The following is a 22,418-nucleotide window of genomic DNA, read 5'->3' as shown; positions in this document are numbered from 1 at the left end:
AGTTTTGGTCTTATTTGACTGGTCGTTAAGATTACAAAATTGATTGTTTGTTGTTATTTCCTTTACCAAGCAAATAAAAAATTAATGACAAAGTATAACCAAGCAATGAGAACCACCGCTAACAACAAGTCAACAAAAATTAAAAAAAAGGAGAATCGTGGTTGTGCATTAAATGTAAAAAATCGAGGTTTACTTCTGTAAAAAATCTATAATAAATGGCCTGAAAATAATAAATACGCATAAGATTTGGACGTTTCTATCAATTAATAAAAGTTATATAAGTGAAAAAAAAAAAAAGTAGTAGTAGTACAAGAGATTCGCTTTTTGTCATCAGCCGACGAAGATCTAACGGTCGTTAATGATCGTAGCTGAAACATATTAACGGATCTACGATCACCATAGGTTGGCTGTAACGTCAGCATCAATCAGAGAGAAGCAGAAAAAAAAAAAAAAAAGATCAATGAGAATTTCGCCGACAAAACGGAGCAGTAAACGATGAGTCAACAGTCATTGGCCATTTGTTGTCGGATTTTATTTTGTATTCTCTTTTTTTTTTTAATTGTTTTTCCCAAAAATTATTCCTTGATAGTAATGGTTTCTACTAATTTCTATTCTCAAATATAATAATTAAACGTGGCTAATTAGCAAATTTTAACAACAAAGATTTTTATTTCAATCGAAAGATTAATCAAAATGACTACATTTGTTTATAATAAGTACTATAGTAGTATAGTATTACATGTCACTCTTATAAGAATTCCAAAAATCATCATCTCCCTCACCATCGTCACATTCATCTCCACCACCGTCCGATCTCACGCCATCCCCACCGTCCGATTCCTTCACTCCATCTACTCCACTTGCCCGCTCCGTCTCTTCAGCCTTCTCCGGCTCCTCCTCCTACACATACAAAACAATACGACAGCGTTTTAACATTTTAGTTACAACAAAATTAACAGAATTTGGCGGCAACTATAACAAAGCTTTGGGATTATACATTCTGGGGAACATCATTTGTCTCTTCTGCCTCTGTGCCAACTTCTTCTTCTCCTTCTTCGGCTGCTTTTGCAGCCGCGGCTTCCTCTTGAAGCTTCTTAATCACGTTCGGGAAATGAATCAGTTCTGCAAAACAGAACAAAACTTTCAGATTTCTACGGCTCATCATCCCAAGAAACCTATATTATTATAGGAGAGAAAGAGAGAGAGAGAGAGAGAGAGAGAGAGAGAGAGAGAGAGAGAGAGAGAGAGAGAGAGAGAGAGAGAGAAGGGATCTCTCTTACGTTTTGGGCGAGTTGCCAATGCCTCATTAAGCTTCAATGGATATCGACGTTCTTCCAGTTTGAATTTGAGCTTCATCTGTTCACGCGTTCTATTAGGAAACAGATGTTGTATCATCGATAGATTGCTCCCAAACTCTCGAATTCCCTGCCAAAATATAAAGAAGACAATACTTATGAACAAAGAATTCAAAGTTTGACCTAAGTATTTTTTTGTCTAGTAGAGTTTCAGGGGATCTCAAGTTTACCTCATAGAAGAGTTCTGTATCTTGCTTTGACCATCGAGTTCTTGAAGTCTTGTACATGTACGTTTGATAGTTAACAGGTGAGTCTGGTTTAACTACATAAGCTTCTTGATTTTCGCTATCCTCCATACCAAATTCATCTTCTGCATCAAATCCTTGAGAATCATACTGACTCCCTGATGCATTCCCTGATGCGTTCATATCACTGCACGTAACACACCCACCCATAAGACGATGAAAAATAATAATCTAAAAGCAGTCGAATTTAATCGACTAGCGCTTCCCATTTTCGTTTGTCTGCATATATAATACCTTTCTTGGGTCGGTGGCACAACAGCTCCCTTTGCTTCTTTTTTCTGCATATTAACAAGATATAGACAATAGTAAGGAAAGGCTAGGATCCGAGCTACAAGGATATGCTAGAATTCCATAGAAACTGTAGAGCTCAAATGAACAGTGTTCTTACCTCCAGCCATTCTTTATATTCAACAAGACGTAGCATATCTCTAATAGGCAGATATTTGATTTCATCATCCGGGGTTTCAAGCAACTCCTTCTCCACTGCGACAGGAGATAAACATAAATCAATCAATATGCAGACAATAGCTAACCATAAGCTAGATGGTAATATCAGTCAGTTAGTTAGACTTACGTGTTCTCTTTTGTCGACGACTCGAATGTTTGAATTTCTTCTCTGGTTTTTCGCTTGGTGCTTCTCCACTCGTGTTTTTCCGCTTTCGACCAGAAGCTCTCTTCGATTTTCCCTTTTTTTTTCCTCTTCCAGACTGTTCTACTTCTAATGTATTATTCCCCAAACAATTTTCTTCTTCTCCTGTACCTGTATTGTTATCCGATCTGCCAGAAGCATTTTGCGCCTCCATCTCAGGAACCTGATAAAAAAAATTACAAGCAGAACCACATAAACTAATTGCTAAACTTAAAACAGTGCGGTTGTAAAAAAAAAACCCACTTTGCAATCTTACCGTCTCTCTGGGGGCTTCAGGAATATTAGGTTCTTCTTCTTGAAGATGTCCATAAGTACTGAAGTCGTTTCTTGATTCCACATTGTCCATTACTTCAGACTCGTTAGTACCCATTGAGAAATAACCAGTACCATCAACGGAGTAATGAGGCTCAGGTTCTTCAACCACAGTGTCGAGCACTCTAGGTTTTGGTTGGAGCTTCCCCGTATGTTGCACTACACAGGTACAACATTATAATTATACATTTAACAGAAGTAAGGCATATGTAACATCAATATTTCAGAGTCTAAAATTACCATATGAACTGGTGGTGCCTTCCTCCTGTACAATATCAAGAGTTTCCATGTCCAAATGACCCTCATCTTCCTGTAACAATATATCAAGACTTATCAATCAGTTCTAAATTTGCAGTAAAAGAAGTACACACATCAGTTTTAAAGAGAATATTCACAATACCCCAGTTTCAGGAGTCACAAAGTCTCGAAATATTGTAGAATCTTGTGTTCTGGAATCATCAGGAAATGCAGACGCAGCAGCGTCTATGCTATCATCACATCTTTTCCCCCCTAAATCCACGTGAGTACAAGCACGAAGAACAGATGCTTCCGTAGACCAATGAACCTCTCTTGAGACTACATTCACATTCTATAAGAAGTAATAAACTTTTTTTAATAAGAACCTGTAGCATACACTAAAAAAGCAATCCAAAAGGTAGTCATAATAGCACATTACCTCTTCTGATAATGTTTCAATGGTAGACTGGTAGATGGTTCCACTCTCTGGAACATTAGACTCAGAAGGTAAAGCCTCTGCAAATAAAAAAAGCCAACATATTAAAACACTGACAACTCCGGAACAAGATATAATAAACAAGCTGGTTGAGGGAAGAAACAAAACCGCTGGGAATAGCCGATGATCCATCTAGAGAAACAGAACCCTCTTGGCTTTGTGTTGAGAGTGTTTCCTTGGCAACATTGGTAGGCAGTGTTGTTTGGGATGTTGAAAAAGAGACTTGCTTCTTCTTAGGCTGAGGTCTACCTTTTGGTTTAAACCTTGTACCAGCCCTAACTAGTAAAATCCCAAATTCACATATGTTTCAGCCACATTAATCAATTGCAAACAAAAATATTCATGAAACAAATCAAAGTGGAATTAAGAAAAACCAGAATTACCTGCTGGAGCAGCATGATGGGAGGGATGATCATCAAAATCTAAATCCATCACTTGGTTTTTTTAATGTTTCACAGATACTCTCCCTCTCGCCAATGTATCACCAACCTCTTACAATACTGCTGGTGAATAGAAGCACTTGGTCAAACCATTGATATCTATCTAAGTGAGCCATAAAACAAGATCAATGACAGATCTGAAGATAATATCTATACGAAGTAAAGAAAAAGCAAAAACATTCGAAGCATCAACAAAGCTTTGAAATCAGACAAACTGAACATCATTCCAATTGAGTAAATTGGTTTCAAGTTTCAAGTTTTTCGTGAACGGAAAAAAATTCAACGGGCTATACGTTACCCGGCAAACCAAAGCGATTCTTTAACATAGAAATTAAAAAAAAAAAAAAACTGAAACTTGACGGAGAATTGGAAATTAGAAATACCCGTTAAACCATGAAACGATCCGTCGAATCTAGAGCATTATTGCCGTCGCTAGGGTTTAGGAGGACCTCGGAGAAGATTTGGCCGGGAAGGGTCTGCGCCTAATATAGGAGAAGAAGAATATTAATTAGGTGAAGGAGATCGTGCGGGCTAGTGGTCAATTATCACGTCTTAAAGAGTTTGGTTTTGACCTCGCACTAGGGTTCGATTCTCTCTCACTTCACGATCTACTTAAATGCTTGCATATTCTACTATTTATCATTACTCCTTAGTGGGCCTGTCGGGCTTACTACAGTTCCCCTAACATAGCCGGCCGTTTAATGAGAGGCCCAATAAAATGGGATTATGGAATTAAAAGCCCAAATCCAACCATAGTTAAATTAGTAATTTTAATTAATTGTCTCCTTCCACTGTCTGATTTTAATGTCTCACCTCCAAAATCTACAGATCAAATCTCTTCCTCGTTTTTGTGCTTCGCGGACAATTGTAAGGTTCCTGTCTTCTTCTCTTTTTTATCCTGGAATTTTAATATTTAGTTGGTCTATTTTTCAATTTCTAATTCCTCCAAAAAAAAATTCTAAGATCTGTAATCAATTTGATTTCGTTTGTTTCGCATTAACGCAAGCTTCTAAGTTTGGATCCTGAAATTATGGTTTCTAGCTCGAGGGATCTTAACAATTATTTTTGCCTTTTAACATTAATCAGCTTTTTTAGAGTTGAGCTATGGTCAAGGAGAGTGAGTACTACGACATATTAGGCGTCAAGATTGACGCTTCAGGTGCCGAGATAAAAAAAGCTTACTATGTTAAAGTAAGTCTCTTTCTGTTGTTTCTCTATGAGTTTTTGTTTCCAGTTAGTGAGTTAGATATTAGCTTCTTACATAGATTTTAAGCATAAGTTCATAGAGATGATTATGTATGTTAAGAATCAGACAGTGGATTATAAGAAATTTGAAAGCTTTTTTACGTTTTCATTATGGAGTCCAATTTTCTATGGGTTTCATTTCATGGATCTCATCTTTTTTTTTTTTTGCAGGCAAGGCAAGTTCATCCAGACAAGAACCCTGGTGATCCTCAAGCTGCTAAAAACTTTCAGGTGTTTTTTTTGCCTTCACCTTTAAAGCAAATGATACATTGATATAGAATCATCTCTATTTCTAGGTTTATATTAGTTTGCTCTACGACCTTCACGAGGGGTTTAACAAGTGTGTGTGTGTGTGTGTGATTGAATAATATACTCTCTTAGTCACTAGGTGAAGCTTACCAAGTCCTTAGCGATCCAGAGAAGCGAACAGCTTATGACAAATATGGAAAAGAAGGTGTTCAACAGTAAGTTTGAATTAAAAGATTTTGGACATTCCTTACAATTCTAGAAGTAACCTCTATAGGATTCGGTTTAAATGCTTAATTGCTGAATTCACTTCCAGGGATGCAATGGTTGATCCTGCAGCGGTATTTGGTATGCTCTTCGGTAGCGAGCTCTTTGAGGATTACGTTGGGCAACTTGCACTTGCTTCAATAGCTTCAATCGATGCTGAATTAGAATCATATGAGCCTGAGATTAGAAAACATATGCTTCAGGAAAAGATCAAAGTATGTTGTTTTCCCTCTCTGTTTAACTGTTTTCTTAGCCCTTTTTGTTTATATTTCTGTATGATGTTTCCTTGGGAATGTTATGCAGGCGATGCAAAAGGGCAGGGAAGACAAGCTCGTCGCTACACTGAAAATCAAACTCGAACCATTCGTGGAAGGACAAACCGATGAATTTGTGAACTGGGCCACTGCAGAGGCAAAACGGCTCTCTACAGCTGGTAACTATATAGTCTTTTGTCAGTTTTACAGTATCAATTAAGTTTGGCTTTTTCCCGCTCCTTAAGTAAATGAAAGGCACAAGCTTTGGCAATTAGACAAAACCAAATAAATAAACTGAATTTTGTTTGTTCTTTTTCTGTTACTTTCAGGTTTTGGTGAGGCAATGCTTCACACCGTTGGTTACATTTACACTAGAAAAGCTGCTAAAGAACTTGGAAAGGACAAACGTTACATGAAAGTACCGTTTTTAGCCGAGTGGGTTCGTGACAAAGGCCACCAAGTAAAATCTCAAGTGATGGCTGCTTCTGGTAAGAGCAACTCTTGAACTTGAATGTGAGGGCTGCTTTGGATTTTCGAAAAGAGGATTGACCAAAAAAATCTTCATTTTCCGTAGGTGCGGTCTCGTTACTTCAGCTGCAGGATGAAGTGAGCAGGCTGAATCAGGGAGTGAACAAAGAAGAGAATATTCAGAAAGCCATTGAAGCTAAAAAAGATGCAATGCTTCAATCCCTTTGGCAAATCAATGTTGTTGACATCGAATCAACCTTATCTCGTGTCTGCCAAGCAGTAAGATCCACTAGGATTGAATCTACAATGATGATCCTATATTATTACATCCATCATTACTCCGTTGTAATAATTGATCTTTTTGTTTTGGTCTCAGGTGCTTAAAGATCCAAGTGTTTCAAAGGATGTACTTCGAGCTAGAGCTAGAGGGTTGAGGAAGCTGGGAAACATTTTCCAGGTTAGTCATCATATAACAAAAAGCCGTAAGTGTTTTGGTTGGTTCTTTAAACATGTTGAAAAACTCTGCTTAACATTTCTGACAGGGTTCTAAGAAACCGTACTCTAGAGAAAACAGTTTGCGTCACGAAGAAGCTGCCGTGAAACTCCACGCCGGAGATTCATCAAAGCCGGCGTCTTAAATCAAGAAACCAAGATTCGAATCTATTGGTTCAAAACGAAACAGAACGATCGCTTTTGAAGATTATTGAATAGCATTTGTAACACGATTATATTATTTTTCTTCGTAATTTATTTTTTGCAATTCTAAATAAAATAATATTAGTATGGGGAAGTGATGTTTTCGTCTTTATATTCCCTTTCTTCGTTATACATCTTCTCTTCCGTGTTGGCTGCACAAAACTCCAGGTCGCGTATCCATGTAAGATAGATATAGAGACAGGGACAGGAGAGTATTTTATAAACTGGTCCTTGTATTATTGTAAATATTTAAAACTGGAATCTCAAATGTTTTTAATGTTTATTAAACGGCCCCATCTAACGACGTCACTAGGGAAAGTTGCCGGTTAATTATTCGTTCTCCCTCCCTTTTTGTCCTGTAACGTGACGTGGCACTACTCACCGTAAGCCACTATAAATTCCGCTAACTCTAACGGCGTCACAACTAAACCGGCTTATCTTGGTTCGATCATGGCAAAACGGTAAATTAATCTATATATACTTCACCTTTAGACAATTGATGAAAAATAATTAAAATAAACTATAGTATTGGTTCACTTCGATTTGAATTTAATTTGGGTATTCGGTACGGTTTTTAATTGTAATTACAGTACACACCTACCGGATCCTGACGGCGTTAAGTAAACCGTCGGAAAAGACTTGTATTCGTCTCTTCTTTCCCTCTCTCTCTCTCTAACAAGAGAAGGAACAAAGGCAAAGCAAAGCAAAGAGACTCTCTCTCGCTCGCAGTGCTCGTTTCCTTTTTCTCCCTTTCTAACTCTTAACAGCTTCTCTCTCTCTTCTTTAAACTGTCGTCTTCCCCTTCTCCGGCGGCTTTTGGGGACTTGTGGGGGAGCAGGTTCGATGTTCGTGACGACTCTCTTTAGCATCTATTCTGATTTGATTGTTTTGTTATTTTTTTTTTTTTTTGGTTTTTTCGGAATTTTATTCTTTGGGTATTGATTTTAGGGTTTTTGTTTATAATTTTGAGTCATCTCAACATGGTTTGCAGATTATTCGGCTTTAATCTCGGATCTGTTTGATGCTAAATTTTACTTCAATCACTACTTACTTCTTTGGTTTCCTTATTTTGATTTCTTAATTCGGATTTTGTTAGTGAAGAAGGTAGTCATAGCAGTTCCAGTGATCTAGAAACTGGTGACAAGTAGAGATATATATATATCGATTTGATTCCTTTGTTAATTCGAACTGTTAGTTTGTTATTTGATCGATGACTAGTTAACTCCCAGAGATCTTAAACATAGGGCTCTACTAATTTTGCTTGTAACCTGGACTTTTTGTTGGGGCTTTTCTGACTCTCCTGTTGATAATTTTGATTTGTCTGATTGTATTTCTCAGCTGTGGATGCTGATTGATTTGGTTTTGTGTTGTTATTTATTTTGCTAGAAAGGGATTGTTGTGCTGAGAGGTCTCTCATTCGCCAAATAATTATAAGCACTGGTCTTTGCCATAGTGCTTAATAGTTTGGAGTTATGGGGAACGCATGTTGTGTTGCTGCTCGAGACAAAATGGTGTTGCCTAATTCATTAGCTGGTGACAATTTGCAGAGGGCCAATGTCAGGCATTCTCCCAGTTGGAGTTTTCGGTGGGATAATAGAGGACGTGTAGCTGGTGAAGAAACCTCTCTCAGTTGGTTATCTGATGGGATTAGTCGCAACGATGGTTCTGAGATCAAATTTGGATCTGCTTTTGTATCATCTGAAGGGTCTCCTTTGGACAGTTTTCGTCGGACACAGTCATTGCAGAAATCTCCTGCTTCAGGTAACTATTTTCAGGTTTGTTGTGGTTAGGGTTACATTATAATCGTATTCCTCACTGGCTCAGCTTTTTTTTACTGGAACTTGTAAACTTGAGGGAAGCACCTGTTACTTGGTGTCCCTCGAGTCATGATGAGCAAAAAGGCTTGCTATGTTTATTGATAGAATTTGTCTGTTTGCTTTGTGGCTTGCTTCTGTATCTGTCTTGATCATAATCTATTTTGACAGATTTATCTTTTCCAAGATATTCTTCCATGGATACAGTCTTCGAACAGGTAAAACCGTGTTTCACCAGTAGCTGAGTCCTCTCATTTCTTTGAAATTCTACCTTTGTTGATGCCTAACCTCGCTTTTGCATTTCTATGTATCGTACAGAAAGAAAATGCTTCAACAGAGTCTGCAGCACAATCATATCCATCTCCTGCACAGTTGTCTCTTTCACTGGCTTCACAACCATCATCTTTCCCTACGTCACCACTTTCATCCCAAAGCTACTTGCAGCCTGCAAGTTCATCGACACTTAAACTGACACAGCGCCCTCGTCTATCAAAGAAAGTCTCAGATAGTCAAATCTATGGTCCGACCTCACTAAGTGGAAGCTCAGCAACTGAAGAGAGGCAGGGAACTCCTTTGAGATATGATTCTTCTCAGTCCGGACCATCTGAAGGCTGGTCATTGCAAGCCTTTTCTGAAATGATGTCATCTTCTCGCAGCGACGAGCCTTTGTCTTATGATAATGATTGCTTTGGGCTTCAACGTGACAAGATAGACCATCATGGCAATCGAATGTCCAAGCATCAGCAAATCTGCGGTGCTTGCTGTAGACCCTTGTCGGAGAAATCCTTGTGGAGCAGCCAAAAGATCTTTATGACCAACGAGCTCTCTGTGTCTGCAATTCTAGCTTGTGGGCATGTCTACCATGGGGAGTGTTTAGAGCAGATGACACCAGAAATCGATAAGTTCGACCCTTCATGCCCAATCTGCACAATGGGTGAGAAGAAAACGGCAAAGCTGTCAGAGAAAGCTTTGAAAGTAGAGATGGATTTGAAAGCTAGACACAACAAAAGACTCAGAAACCGAGTTTTGGACAGTGACTTTGATTGCGATGATTTAATAATGTTTGAGCACAGCCACAGGACAGCAGCAGCAGCAAGCAAGAGTCCTAAACTGGTCTCGAGTTCTAGTGCTACAAGCTATTCTGCTAAGCCTTTCTTGGCTCGACACTTCTCTTTTGGGTCCAGAAGTAACTATAAATCCCACAAAGAGGATCCTCCTATCAAAAAGAAAGGCTTCTTCTGGACCAAATCCAGCAAAATATGAACTTGTAAGCCTCTCTCTCCTTTTCTTGCTAGATATCTATAGAGTTGAAAGTCAAATCAGTGAATCACAAGTAAGCCTGTTGTTTCAGATTTTGCCGTGCCTGTAACTTGACTACTGTCTGAAGCATAGAAGTCGACACACAAGAACGAACACCACGGTACCATTCAATTAAAAGCAGGATATTTGTTGTTACACATTTTCCTCGTAAAGCTCAACAAAATTTGTCTTATCCATGTTTTTTTAATAATGATTACTAAATTTTCACACATGTAAAGTTACAAATTTAGATTACAAGGTTGGGGATAAATACAACATTGGATCATTAGTCTTTTTAACTATCCTGGATTTGCACAGATCAGAATCGGACTCTGAATGCAATCGATTTGGTGTAGTTTGTATTATATCTACCAGCTGGATCTCAACTAAACTCTTTTTATGTAAATGTTAATTCGTTTCTCCTTTATATTGATGGTGATTATAACATATACTAGATACAGACCCGCACATACGTGTGGGGTTGTTTTCATAAGTAATATTTGATTTCTTGTAACATATAGTTATGTTGTTGTTAATATAAATGGTTTTTTTGTGGGTTTGTGGGTTTGTGGTTATGTAGCACGTGGACACCATTAGGTACACCGTCTCTGTCTCGGAAATGTTGGAAATGTTTTGGGGACGGAAATGGCTAAGAAACAACATGGAAACGTTTCTCAGACGTTTCAAACTATTAGGGACGGCTGGTCATTGTTGGGGACAGGATAGTTGTGATTTGGGGACGTTTCCGAGACAATTCTTTCAAAAACTTAGTGTATCTGATATCTAAAAATGTTGCAAACTTCTTTGTAGCAATTTATGTTCTATAATAACCTAAATGGTTTTGTCAAAAAACCTTAATATTTTATGGAGACTGAACAAAAACCCTAATCAATATGTAGAAGATGATGATTTATTGATATATGTCTATTGAAGTACCCATGTCGTTCTTGTATCTATAAATTTTTATTTTGCCGTTTCCCGTATTATCCATTTCTAGTCCCCATAACCGCTTCAGTGCTACGTAAGTTTGTGAAAATGATTTTTTTTAAAGTACTTTTATAGGATAGTAGTAAACATATTGTTAATTACATTTTGGAGAGCTAATGTTTGTAGTTTGGATTATTCAGCTTATTTGTATTTTTGAAGTTTGTGTTTAAATTAATATATTTATATATTATATCATATCATAAAAAATATTTACAAAAATAGTTGACTTCTTTATTCTTATATTTTGACATATGGTTAATTTATATTGGATTACAATTCTTTGTTGTTAAAATGTTTAGCTATTATAGAACATAGTTTAATATCTTTTTTTTTGAACATTTTTATGTTAGATAAATTGAATATGTTACATAGAATATATTGGAATTTTATGTTCTTTTCCCGTTTTATCTCCTTCATCCTGTTTCATCCGATTACGTAATAGTTTGATTCGAAAAAAAATTATTTGATAAGATAAAATAGTTTACTTGGCTCAAATATTGCTAGATAATAATTATTTCGAATATGTTTATATTTTATTTTATATATTTACAATTTATAGATTAGTGATATATATTTAAAATATTGAAAGTAAGTCGTTTAACAAAAGTTTATTTAACAATTTTTATTATAAATCTATAATATTAAAAGATATAGATTTGTATACGTACAATTGTTGTATATGCTGGTTCCGAAACTCTAGTAATTCTGCAACTATGTTGTACACGAAATTAGGTTTCCGTCGATTCAAGCTTTACCAAAAAAATGTAAATCTTAATTGCATAATTGAATTTGATGATGATTAATAACAAAATTTTAATTTTATTAGAATCTTAACAGCTATGGTATATAGCATTAAAACTTTTTAATAGTTAAAAATTGATTTTTTCACTTACGAACCAATATCTAGAGAATTTTCAATACTTAAAAAGATATATCAGGAGTCTATTTTAAATAGTTTTATAAAATATATTAATAAACCATTTATCCACATATATATCTTATACAGTGAATGCACTTGCTCCGATTACATGTTTTCCTATTTAAAAGTCTAAACACAATAAAATCAATCACAAGTAGTATAGTCTTCACGTGACAATTAAAGTTCCTTAACTGCCTGTTTAAATGGTTTCGTACTTGTTTCTTGTGTGATCCAAGATTCTCCATGGCTAAAACCCTGCATAAACACACCCTAATTATTAGCTAATTTAAATACCAAACAATTAAATTTTTACTGTGTTTGATTCCCGAGTCGTAAAATCAAACCAAAGTTTTCCATCTACAAAAAACAAAACACACACTTTAATAATACACAAAAATAACATATAAACAAAATAAAAAAGCCAGAACGACGTAGTCATGCTTCATATCATCTAGCTCAATGAGTAGATTTGAGGATCCATATTCTATCAACTGTTCTTCCTTCTCTTCTCCATATCATAATAAGTATTTTTGATGATTAAATAAGAACTCGATTAAGCTTTTTCATCAAATGAAGGGTGTGTCATGGAAAATAAAGATCAAACTTTAACATAATATAAAATCCACCAAGTCCATAAACTAAGTAAACTTAAAGAATAAATAGATCAAAGTACCATTGGTTTGAAGAAACAATGACACACAAGGTGGAGAAATAACCATTTTCATGCTCTATTTGAACGCTGAAATCAAAATTAAAAAAACTTAAATTAGATTCTACTTCAATTAGCAAAAAAAACAAAAAGATTATGTGCTATCAAAATTGAAAAACGAAAAAAAAGGAGATATTTGTAGGCTTAACCAAAATTATTTCGAGATATATATAGGAGAATGATATAGAAAAAGTTCAATATCTATTTGAGATTTTTCATTTATTATTAAGATATTTTTGCCAAATATATTGCATTCATTTCCTAATTGTTCGTTGATGGTTTCCACAAATTTCGCCATCATATCGCCCATATTTTGTTTTGAATATTTGTTTCATGACTAAAACTACTAATTATTTCAATTATCTTCAATTAATCGATGAAATTTTATTATAGATTTTAGTTTATACTATTAATCGTTATTTATTTTAATTATATAATAATTTTTGTAAAATAGATAAGAATTTAGTAGCTCTGTTATCTAAGAACATTAAAATATTTTCATAAGTTTTAAAATAATAATTCTCGATATATATTACCTATAATTTAAATATATTCTTATTAATTAATCTGTTTGAAACCAATATAAAAGAGCATATTCCTTTTTTAGTTGTTTCATTAGTTATTTTCTTATTATTAATTATTGTTTTTTTTTTCAGAAATATATTATTAAGTTTTTAAACAAATTTGAAAATCAAAAAAAAAAATTGAAAATCTACCGTTATGTATTTCCATTTTTAATAATCATATATTTATTTTCTTTAATTAACCATGTCATTTAAAATATCAAATTAGGTTTGACCAATTCTTTACCCAATTAAATATTTATCATTATATTAAAAAATTGTTGTTTCCAGAAATATCTCTAAATATATTACCAAATTAAACATGTTTACATATATATAATTCTGAATTTAAGTGTCCGATTTTTATGGTAATAAATTTAATTTTCATAAATATTAGGTAATTGTTATTATTGGATTGTATTTGTTTGATGTGATATTGTATATGTTAGGTATTAATTGTATCCGATTTTAATCTATTTGGATCTTATCAATATCAATCTGTTTGGCTATCAATATCAATCTGTTTGGTTCTTTATTTATAGTTATCTTTATTCAGTTTTTAGTGGTATTTGATTGTAATAATTTCTAATTTTATGTTTTTTATTAAAAATACTTTCTTTTTAATAGTATAGATAGACATATCATTTCTGTACGCAAGTTAGGGGTCAGATACATCATAAATCGTTTTGAAATACCAACGGAGACATGTAGCTATGTCTGTCGGGATTATTTGGACGAATACGATTATCAGTAGGATCGTTACATATCATATGTGCTTAGTGGCAATACCCTACGCATCTGGATCCAGAATCGCGCCACGTGTCATGACATGCAGATGAATGATTAATGAATGTATAGTACAGACACGCAACCGCAAAATGTACTCACTAGCAACGTTAGGTTGAGAGTTGAGACTTGAGTATCTTCACAATGGCTGATCTGAAAGACGAACGAGGAAACCCGATATATCTCACGGACGAACACGGGAAGACAGCTCAGCTGATGGACGAGTTTGGTAACGCTATGCACCTGACAGGTGTTGCAACCACCGTCCCTCACCTCAAGGAGAGCAGCTACACGGGTCCACACCCAATCACTGCCCCAGTCACCACCACCAATACGCCTCACCACGCACAACCCATCTCCGTGTCCCACGACCCTCTTAAAGACCATGATCTCCGCTGGTTCCGCACCAACTATGTAAGATAACAATCTCATCACCTTGATACTATATAGAAGCTAGCTAGGTATATTGTAGTACATATAATTAGATATGTGCGTATGTATTGGTTTATTAATTAATTATGATCATCAAGATTCACTATGGATCATTCCAATGCTTATAAATATGTATAGACGGAGGAGGATGGTGATGAAGGAGTAGGGAGGAAAAGTAATATAACGGATGAAACTAAAACGAAGCCATCAGCTGAGCATGCGACCGGATCAGGATCGGTTCACGAGCCGCATGAGAAGAAGGATTTCTTTAAAAAGATTAAGGAGAAACTTACAGGCGGCCACCGTAATGACATGTGAAAGTTTTCCATACGGATGGTCCTGATTACTTGTAAATTGTAATGACAGACAATCAATGGTATCTTGGAATGTATTGGGGAAAAGTTGTTTGCAACCAACGGATGAGATTGCATAATAATCATCTCTCTCTCTCTCTCTCTCTCTCTCTCTCTCTCTCTATTCAAAACCTTTCAGTCGCGCTGGTTGGTGGACTGGTTCCGTCAATTGCCCTTCTCATAGTAACCAGAATGTTAGCTCAGTCGCACTCCTTGTGTAATAAATCATTCGATCTGATTCCGCCACCGTCTCCGGTGTTGCGGTCTACAACAACAACTTGCTCACTTCGTGTCCCTTCCTCGCCTAGAAGCAGCCGATTCTCCTTTCTGACTTCTTCTTCAAGCGTTGCTGCCGTCTCCCGTGGCCGGATCTCCCTTACTACAATGGCTTCGAACACGAAACGACCTGACCTAATCGAAAACATCCCTTCGGAACTGAGCGACATCGAGCTAGATCGATTCGCCGCTGTGGGCAATGCACTAGCTGACGCTTCCGGCGAGGTTATCAGAAAGTATTTCCGGAAGAAATTCGACATCGTCGATAAAGATGATATGAGTAAGTTTCGATTCATAGTATACAATGGAGCTTGGTGATATTGTAGGCTTATATGTGGTGACTGAGCACCAAGTTTTAGGGTAACTCTTAACTGAGAGTGAAATTGAAATTACTAAGCAACTATCATAGGGTTTGGTTGGTTGATGACCCAATGTCATTCTTTTATAATATCACTAAACTACCTTAATTTTGGATCATCTCTAGGTCCTGTTACAATCGCTGATCAAATGGCTGAAGAGGCAATGGTATCCATTATATTCCAGAATCTTCCTTCTCATGCTATGTGAGTTTCCCTTGAAAATTGGACAAAATGATTCTTGTTCCTCTTTTTTTTTTATGATATTAAGAGATGATCAATGCTTGAACCATGCTTTGCTAGATCACAATGTAATTCTAGTTGTGACTTTTGTAATTTTTATGATAGATACACACTGAAATTGTGACTTTTGTAATTTTGTAATTATAGTTGTGACTTCTGTCTAGCAGTCCATGTGTTCATCTTTATTCACACTGACAAAGCTGAAACTGTAGATTTGGTGAAGAGATGGGTTGGAGATGCAAACAGGAATCTGCTGACTATGTTTGGGTCTTGGACCCAATCGATGGAACAAAGAGCTTTATCACAGGTGCACTCGTTATTCTAATATTTTGTCATTTCCATTGTCTTATCAAGTGTTTGAGGATTTGACTGTGCTATCAATTGCTCCGTCTTAGGGAAACCCGTGTTTGGTACGTTGATAGCTTTGCTCTACAAAGGTAAACCGGTAAGACACCGACTCTGTCATTGTTTGCAAGCTTCCCATGTTTGTTGCCTAGCATGTAACCTGTTTTGTGTTAATTTTAGAGTAGTTTACGCATGCTAAATTTCTGAACTGTTTAGCAACTTCTTTGATTCTGAAGAATTGCATATGAGCTATACTAACTGACCTTGTTTTCCCTTTCAGATTCTAGGTCTAATTGATCAGCCTATTCTAAAAGAGAGATGGATAGGACTGACTGGAAGAAGAACTAAATTAAATGGGGAGGATATCTCAACGCGATCTTGCCCAAAATTATCACAAGCATATTTGTAAGTTTGCCTCCATCGAGCCATAATAGCCATACTTCTGTATTAATCTTTTCAAGGAAATAGCATGAAAAGTAGTCATATTTATACTGCGCAGATACACCACTAGCCCACATCTATTCAATGGAGAGGCAGAAAAGGCATATGCTCGAGTTAGAGACAAGGTTCTTATCTAATTGTCTATTATATTCTTACATGGAATTTAGTTAAATTGGGATTGTTCTCGGCTGGAGCATATATTACAGGCAAACAAAACTTAGATGAAACCTCCGTATGAGAATATGAAGATTAACACATCTTGCAATAGTCAGTATCTTAATTGAGCTTCTTACCCAGTTGATTTTCATATGGGTTCCTCTGTATCCCTTTTCTGTTCAGTGTTTTTCACTTGTAAATCATTTCTTTAAATTATATTGTTACAGGTGAAGATGCCATTATACGGTTGTGATTGTTATGCTTACGCTCTCCTGGCTTCTGGATTTGTCGATCTTGTTATTGAATCCGGTCTAAAGGTAACTTCTCTTTTAGACTAACACCACTATAATTTCTTGTCAAAAGTGAATGCCTAATGTACCAATCTTCAACTGGTGCTGTCCGTTCACATCTTACTAATTGAAGTCAATGTTATGCTTCGTCAGCCATATGATTTCCTTGCTCTGGTGCCTGTAATAGAAGGCGCTGGAGGTACCATAACCGATTGGAACGGTAAACCATTTTTGTGGGAAGCTTCATCCAGTGCAGTTGCGACAAGTATGTTCAATATATCGAAAAACCTTTGTTTCTTGCTCTCAGTCATAAAGTCATGAAAACAAATATCACTCTACCCCTGAATATCGAATTATTAAACATTTTATCTACCTTTTCATTTGTCACAGGCTTTAATGTAGTTGCAGCAGGAGATTCAGACATTCATCAGCAAGCTTTAGAGTCACTTGAGTGGCAGTGAAAAGCCTTCGCTGGTATGTTCTGGCCTACTTGTTGTTTCTTCATAACTTTCTTGCTATAAAACGATAATTTTGATCTTTGTTCGTGTCGTGTTTGCTTGTAAGATTTAAAAAAACTGATAGTGAGGTTATGACCCTGGTAGAGCTTCAGTTTAACTTTTCGTTTTTTTTTGAAATAGGGAAGCAGAGTTATTTTATTTTTGGCTTTTTGTTAAAGTTGTCACGATAACAGAATTAGTAATTTGCTAAAAATAGACCATTGAATATCATCAATGCTACATCCTCCACGAAATTACACCATACTCCAAAACTGGCCACACATATAACAACTCATGTTTCCTCTCTTTCATGACCTTTTTTCTCCCTCTTTTCTTCAACCACAAGCTACCCAACAAACTCCCTCATTCTTTCTTATCTTTGTTCGTCCCCATCCTTCTCTCTTCTCTCTTTCCTTCCCACCCAGGAGGGATGGAGATAAGAAAGAAACCAAACATATGCACGATTCTCATCCTTGATTTTTCTCCAAAGCCTTCCATGGCTCTCCTTCTGGCTATTCTCCTCTTCCTCTCAGGGCCTGCTGCATCCGCGGTAGCTGCCGCTGCTGTGGGACCTGCTGCTGGTTTTAAACCGGCAGATGATATTCTCATTGATTGTGGAAGCAAATCGTCATCCAAAAACCCTGATGGAAGAGTCTTTAAGAGTGACCAGGAGACGATCCAATACATAGAAGCTAAGGAAGATATTCAGGTCTCGGCCCCGCCTTCAGACAAAATCGCTTCTCCTATCTACCTAACTGCAAGGATCTTCCGTGAGGAAGCCACCTACAAATTCCATTTGACTCGACCTGGTTGGCATTGGGTTCGCCTCCATTTCTTGGCCTTCCCTAATGACAAGTTTGATCTCCAACAAGCAACCTTTTCGGTTCTAACGGAGAAATATGTGTTGCTTCATAATTTCAAAATAACAAACAACAACAATGATAGTCAAGCTGTTCTTCAGAAGGAGTATCTCGTCAACATCACAGATGCTCAATTCTCCCTCAGGTTCAGACCTATAAAAGGTTCTGCAGCGTTCATCAATGCTATCGAAGTCGTGTCTGCTCCAGACGAACTTATCTCTGACTCCGGCACCGCCCTTTTCCCTGTCAATGGTTTCTCGGGTCTGTCTGACTACGCTTACCAGTCTGTTTACAGAGTTAATGTTGGTGGTCCCTTGATCATGCCTCAGAATGACACATTAGGAAGAACCTGGATACCGGATAAGGAATTCTTGAAAGATGAGAACTTGGCAAAGGACGTTCAAACAACCTCTTCGGCAATCAAGTACCCACCCGAAGTCACACCTTTGATTGCTCCACAGTCGGTTTATGCAACAGCTGCGGAAATGGCTAATTCTCACACCATAGACCCTAATTTCAACGTCTCCTGGAATTTCCCCTCTAACCCATCGTTTAACTACCTTATTCGGCTTCATTTCTGTGACATCGTTAGCAAGTCTCTCAATGACCTGTACTTTAATGTGTACATTAACGGGAAAACTGCCATTTCCGGGCTGGATTTGTCAACTGTCACTGGAGATCTAGCAGCTCCTTACTACAAAGATATCGTTGTGAACGCAACACTTATGAGCCCTGAGCTTCAAGTACAGATTGGTCCCATGGGAGAAGATACAGGTTCCAAAAACGCGATCTTGAACGGTGTTGAGGTTCTGAAGATGAGCAATTCCGTAAATAGTCTTGATGGAGAGTTTGGAGTTGATGGTAGAACCACTGGCATGGGGAAGCATGGTATGGTTGCAACCGCCGGGTTTGTGATGATGTTTGGAGCTTTCATTGGTCTGGGAGCCATGGTTTACAGGTGGAAGAAGAGGCCACAAGATTGGCAGAAGAGAAACAGTTTCTCTTCTTGGTTGCTACCAATACATGCCGGTGATAGCACTTTCATGACAAGCAAAGGTGGTTCTCAAAAATCCAACTTCTACAACTCAACTCTTGGCCTTGGCCGCTATTTTTCCCTTTCAGAACTTCAAGAAGCCACAAAGAACTTTGAAGCATCTCAGATTATCGGTGTTGGAGGATTCGGTAATGTCTACATTGGAACCCTCGACGATGGAACCAAAGTCGCTGTCAAACGAGGTAACCCACAGTCTGAACAAGGAATCACTGAGTTTGAGACAGAGATCCAGATGCTTTCTAAGCTCAGACACAGACACTTGGTCTCCTTGATTGGGTACTGTGACGAGAACTCAGAGATGATCTTAGTCTATGAGTTCATGTCCAATGGTCCATTCAGGGACCACTTGTACGGAAAGAATCTTGCTCCTCTAACCTGGAAACAACGACTTGAGATCTGTATTGGTTCTGCACGTGGGCTTCACTACTTACACACAGGAACAGCTCAGGGGATTATCCATCGTGATGTCAAATCCACCAACATTCTCCTCGACGACGCTTTAGTTGCTAAAGTGGCTGACTTTGGTCTTTCTAAAGATGTAGCTTTTGGACAAAACCATGTCAGTACGGCCGTGAAAGGAAGTTTTGGGTACTTGGACCCCGAATACTTTAGAAGACAGCAGCTTACTGACAAATCCGATGTTTATTCCTTTGGTGTCGTTCTTCTAGAAGCACTGTGCGCAAGACCAGCCATCAATCCTCAGCTACCAAGAGAACAGGTTAACTTAGCTGAATGGGCTATGCAATGGAAACGGAAAGGACTTCTCGAGAAGATCATTGATCCTCATTTGGCTGGAACAATTAATCCTGAATCGATGAAGAAGTTTTCTGAAGCAGCAGAAAAGTGTTTGGAAGATTACGGTGTTGATAGGCCAACAATGGGGGATGTTCTATGGAACTTGGAATATGCTCTTCAGCTTCAAGAGGCATTCACTCAGGGCAAAGCCGAAGAGACTGAGAACGCTAAGCCTGGTGCAGTGACACCTGGCTCGGTGCCGGTGTCTACTCCATCTCCGATCACACCCTCAGCCACCACCAATGCAGCAGCTGCTGTTCCGGTTCCTTCTAAAGTGGACGAGAACAATGGCACAGCCGAGGTTCAGGCCGTGGATGAACATTCTGGAACTGCAATGTTTACTCAGTTTGCTAACCTTAACGGAAGATAAAACAAACTAACAGAGAATTATTAAAAAAAGCAAAAAGAATGCACCAAAACGAGTTTGTCCTTATAAACAGTAATTGCAATAGAAAAATTTGACTTTTTAAGGTGATATATCTGTTTCTTTTTATGTTTTTTTTTTTGGTGGTCGGGGAGATGTGTGATATCTTTTATATTTTGGTGTGTATTTTATCAAACTTATATATTTTTGTATGAAGTGCAATCTGTGGGTGGATATGTATATATGTATGTATGTGTACTACTAAATGCTCTGATGCATTTACTTTACTTATCCTCCTTTATTGTAGTCGTTAATATTAGGTTACAGATACAACTTCACATTGAAACATAAGCGTTTGTGAATCTTCATATAGAATTTACATAAGCGTTTTTGTATTAGTTGTGAATCTTTATTGTTGTTGGTTTTACGGTCTGACATCTGTTTCAGACCAAGGATGAGAACAAATTTGGGTCATTTTTTTTGGCAAATAAATCTCATCTCAAAGTTGGTGTTTAAACATAAACTGGGGAACAATGTGTTTGTCCTCTCAAAGTTATTATAAAAATGAAAATGGGTAACCGATTCTCGTATTCTAGTGTAAACTCTAGTTAAGCTGTCACACTTTCAACCTTAATAAGCTATACTATGTTTTCTGTGTGTTATTCAAGCTTTGATTCTTGTTGAATGGAATTAGTTAATGTTTGGTCGACGACCTCTGTTAGTTAATAAAATCATAGAAACCTTCTTTAGATGGGTTAGTTTGGTATAATCATGGAAAGACATTAAGCTTTTCATCTTATCTTGGTAAAGAAACCTTGCAATATTATGTATAATCGTAAATGTTTGGATATGAAACTCTTCACAAGTGTTTGTAGGAGAGGAAGTATAGGTGAGAAAAGGTTAGGGTCAGTCACAGATTCGTCAAAGAATAAGAGAACCATGAAAGTAAAATAAAACATTAACCCAGAAATAGAAACCATTCCCTTCAATTAAGCAAATGACTTCTCCTTTTCTCTTTCCATTTTTTCTTCTTGTGTATATATAGATAGATGAGTAGCTTAAATCTTTCCCACAAAAGCCAAAAGAGACCCAAGTTTTTGTTTGTTTTTTTGTTTTTGTTATCTCTGTCACTATGGAAAACATAAGTGGGTTGGCTTTTGACATGGGAGAGCTAAGAAACAACCTTCCGAAAAAGTAACCACCTGATTATGGCTCTTATTGAATAATGAATATCTGGATTAGTGATCTAATATTGGAATTTTGTGAAAAAAATAGTAGAGGATTATCAAGGTACTATTCAGGGAAAGCAAGATCATTCGTGTGTATCTCAGATGTAAAATGCCTTGAAGATCTCAAGAAACCAACCCAAACGTTTGATGATGAGGATGAAGATGAAGATGATGATGTTTACAAGAAGAGGAAGAAGAAGAACAGGCAATCATCTTCATCTTCATTTTCTGCTGCTGTGAACAGCAATGTGAATTTCTCGAACTACCCTTGTCGTAGAGTCTCTAGTAGCAACCATTGTTCCTCACCTTGTGTTGGTGCTTAGGTAAAAAAAAAAACGATGGAAAAACACTTTCTCAAATTTATCACGAAGTCCCCTTTTTGGCTCGTTATTCCAAACCCAGTACTGAAAACACAAACTTCAGTGTGTGGGGTAGCCAGCCATTTGATTTTCTTTGCTTTTTTTTTTTAAAATGTTTTTGTGGTCTTCTTTTTTTTTTTTGCGCAAATTTAATGTAGATTTGGATGTGTTTGTTCCAATTTGCGCATATTATGTTTGGGACAGAATGTTGGAAAAATCCTTTTGGATGTAATCATACGCATAGAGAAATGAATAAAACATAGAATTGAATTTAGAATATTTTAAGGCAAGCAATCAAGAAGAAATTAAAATAGAATCTAAAACAAAAATACTTTTTTCAATAGAAGGAAAACATTCTACAAATTCTTTTTTTTTTTTTTA

The 22,418-nt window shown here is 36.9% G+C and overlaps 6 protein-coding genes across 15 annotated transcripts; 5 read left to right on the top strand and 1 right to left on the bottom strand.

The window, feature by feature from the left end:
- Positions 1-649: 649 nt before the first annotated feature.
- LOC104716194 (uncharacterized) lies at positions 650-4,356 on the bottom strand. Of its 4 annotated transcripts, none has more exons than XM_010433578.3 (14): positions 4,118-4,356; positions 3,678-3,797; positions 3,403-3,573; positions 3,238-3,314; positions 2,962-3,150; positions 2,802-2,871; positions 2,506-2,720; positions 2,175-2,412; positions 1,989-2,083; positions 1,835-1,878; positions 1,526-1,727; positions 1,281-1,425; positions 998-1,122; positions 650-900 (listed from the first exon to the last, which is right to left on the bottom strand). In XM_010433578.3, exons 2-14 carry the CDS (start codon positions 3,724-3,726, stop codon positions 736-738), a joined length of 1,785 nt encoding a protein of 594 aa, XP_010431880.1. In that variant the 5' UTR covers positions 3,727-3,797; positions 4,118-4,356; the 3' UTR covers positions 650-735. The 4 variants fall into 4 exon arrangements, with proteins under 4 accessions (XP_010431880.1, XP_010431876.1, XP_010431877.1 ...); XM_010433574.3 differs by having other exon boundaries at positions 3,678-3,794; XM_010433575.3 differs by having other exon boundaries at positions 3,678-3,837; positions 4,118-4,344.
- A 22-nt stretch (positions 4,357-4,378) lies between these two features.
- LOC104716192 (chaperone protein dnaJ 10) lies at positions 4,379-7,022 on the top strand. 4 transcript variants are annotated; one of them, XM_087468042.1, is made up of 10 exons: positions 4,379-4,606; positions 4,830-4,925; positions 5,151-5,210; positions 5,361-5,443; positions 5,542-5,707; positions 5,796-5,925; positions 6,076-6,234; positions 6,321-6,493; positions 6,591-6,671; positions 6,757-7,022. In XM_087468042.1, the coding sequence occupies exons 2-10, from the start codon at positions 4,839-4,841 to the stop codon at positions 6,850-6,852; spliced, it is 1,035 nt and encodes a 344-aa protein (XP_087324168.1). In that variant the 5' UTR covers positions 4,379-4,606; positions 4,830-4,838; the 3' UTR covers positions 6,853-7,022. The 4 variants fall into 4 exon arrangements, with proteins under 4 accessions (XP_087324168.1, XP_010431873.1, XP_010431874.1 ...); XM_010433571.3 differs by having other exon boundaries at positions 4,463-4,601; positions 4,821-4,925; XM_010433572.3 differs by having other exon boundaries at positions 4,498-4,606; positions 4,821-4,925.
- Positions 7,023-7,411: 389 nt separating this feature from the next.
- On the top strand, positions 7,412-10,450 carry LOC104716191 (uncharacterized). 2 transcript variants are annotated; one of them, XM_010433567.3, is made up of 5 exons: positions 7,412-7,748; positions 8,297-8,671; positions 8,896-8,942; positions 9,043-9,991; positions 10,076-10,450. In XM_010433567.3, the coding sequence occupies exons 2-4, from the start codon at positions 8,383-8,385 to the stop codon at positions 9,985-9,987; spliced, it is 1,281 nt and encodes a 426-aa protein (XP_010431869.2). In that variant the 5' UTR covers positions 7,412-7,748; positions 8,297-8,382; the 3' UTR covers positions 9,988-9,991; positions 10,076-10,450. The 2 variants fall into 2 exon arrangements, with proteins under 2 accessions (XP_010431869.2, XP_010431870.2); XM_010433568.3 differs by having other exon boundaries at positions 7,529-7,755.
- Positions 10,451-13,937: 3,487 nt separating this feature from the next.
- Positions 13,938-14,835, top strand: LOC104716188 (uncharacterized). Its single transcript, XM_010433562.2, has 2 exons — positions 13,938-14,401; positions 14,558-14,835. Exons 1-2 carry the CDS (start codon positions 14,132-14,134, stop codon positions 14,735-14,737), a joined length of 450 nt encoding a protein of 149 aa, XP_010431864.1. The 5' UTR covers positions 13,938-14,131; the 3' UTR covers positions 14,738-14,835.
- On the top strand, positions 14,779-22,314 carry LOC104716190 (bifunctional phosphatase IMPL2, chloroplastic). 3 transcript variants are annotated; one of them, XR_015567817.1, is made up of 10 exons: positions 14,779-15,328; positions 15,533-15,611; positions 15,860-15,954; positions 16,043-16,092; positions 16,273-16,397; positions 16,492-16,558; positions 16,817-16,906; positions 17,013-17,144; positions 17,270-17,353; positions 21,725-22,314. XR_015567817.1 is itself a non-coding variant. In XM_010433566.3 (10 exons), exons 1-9 carry the CDS (start codon positions 14,779-14,781, stop codon positions 17,338-17,340), a joined length of 1,239 nt encoding a protein of 412 aa, XP_010431868.2. In that variant the 3' UTR covers positions 17,341-17,353; positions 21,728-22,314. The 3 variants fall into 3 exon arrangements, 2 of the variants coding, with proteins under 2 accessions (XP_010431868.2, XP_010431867.2); XM_010433566.3 differs by having other exon boundaries at positions 17,033-17,144; positions 21,728-22,314; XM_010433565.3 differs by having other exon boundaries at positions 17,033-17,144.
- On the top strand, positions 17,791-20,740 carry LOC104716189 (putative receptor-like protein kinase At4g39110). The gene has a single exon (XM_010433564.3). The coding sequence runs from the start codon at positions 17,807-17,809 to the stop codon at positions 20,453-20,455; it is 2,649 nt and encodes an 882-aa protein (XP_010431866.2). The 5' UTR covers positions 17,791-17,806; the 3' UTR covers positions 20,456-20,740.
- Positions 22,315-22,418: the final 104 nt, after the last annotated feature.

Source organism: Camelina sativa, chromosome 10 (assembly GCF_030686135.1).
Source record: "Camelina sativa cultivar CO46 ecotype springtype chromosome 10, ASM3068613v1".
Classification (NCBI taxonomy): domain Eukaryota; kingdom Viridiplantae; phylum Streptophyta; class Magnoliopsida; order Brassicales; family Brassicaceae; genus Camelina; species Camelina sativa.
Note: the sequence above shows the minus strand (reverse complement) of the source record. Positions and strands in the feature narration are given on the sequence as shown.

What these genes read in the sequence shown, in the direction of transcription:
- LOC104716191 (XM_010433567.3), top strand. Translation starts at nt 8,383, where the DNA reads ATGGGGAACGCATGTTGTGTTGCTGCTCGAGACAAAATGGTGTTGCCT. An exon ending in GCAGAAATCTCCTGCTTCAG is followed by an intron (nt 8,672 to 8,895) that starts GTAACTATTTTC and finishes CTATTTTGACAG; the next exon opens with ATTTATCTTTTCCAAGATAT. An exon ending in TGGATACAGTCTTCGAACAG is followed by an intron (nt 8,943 to 9,042) that starts GTAAAACCGTGT and finishes TGTATCGTACAG; the next exon opens with AAAGAAAATGCTTCAACAGA.
- LOC104716190 (XM_010433566.3), top strand. Translation starts at nt 14,779, where the DNA reads ATGACAGACAATCAATGGTATCTTGGAATGTATTGGGGAAAAGTTGTT. An exon ending in AATCTTCCTTCTCATGCTAT is followed by an intron (nt 15,612 to 15,859) that starts GTGAGTTTCCCT and finishes CTGAAACTGTAG; the next exon opens with ATTTGGTGAAGAGATGGGTT. An exon ending in AAATTATCACAAGCATATTT is followed by an intron (nt 16,398 to 16,491) that starts GTAAGTTTGCCT and finishes TATACTGCGCAG; the next exon opens with ATACACCACTAGCCCACATC.
- LOC104716189 (XM_010433564.3), top strand. Translation starts at nt 17,807, where the DNA reads ATGGAGATAAGAAAGAAACCAAACATATGCACGATTCTCATCCTTGAT.
- LOC104716188 (XM_010433562.2), top strand. Translation starts at nt 14,132, where the DNA reads ATGGCTGATCTGAAAGACGAACGAGGAAACCCGATATATCTCACGGAC. An exon ending in GCTGGTTCCGCACCAACTAT is followed by an intron (nt 14,402 to 14,557) that starts GTAAGATAACAA and finishes AAATATGTATAG; the next exon opens with ACGGAGGAGGATGGTGATGA.
- LOC104716194 (XM_010433578.3), bottom strand. Translation starts at nt 3,726, where the DNA reads ATGGATTTAGATTTTGATGATCATCCCTCCCATCATGCTGCTCCAGCA. An exon ending in TTGTGACTCCTGAAACTGGG is followed by an intron (nt 2,872 to 2,961) that starts GTATTGTGAATA and finishes ATATTGTTACAG; the next exon opens with GAAGATGAGGGTCATTTGGA. An exon ending in ATACAGAACTCTTCTATGAG is followed by an intron (nt 1,426 to 1,525) that starts GTAAACTTGAGA and finishes ATATTTTGGCAG; the next exon opens with GGAATTCGAGAGTTTGGGAG.
- LOC104716192 (XM_087468042.1), top strand. Translation starts at nt 4,839, where the DNA reads ATGGTCAAGGAGAGTGAGTACTACGACATATTAGGCGTCAAGATTGAC. An exon ending in AAGCTGCTAAAAACTTTCAG is followed by an intron (nt 5,211 to 5,360) that starts GTGTTTTTTTTG and finishes ATACTCTCTTAG; the next exon opens with TCACTAGGTGAAGCTTACCA. An exon ending in TCAAGTGATGGCTGCTTCTG is followed by an intron (nt 6,235 to 6,320) that starts GTAAGAGCAACT and finishes CATTTTCCGTAG; the next exon opens with GTGCGGTCTCGTTACTTCAG.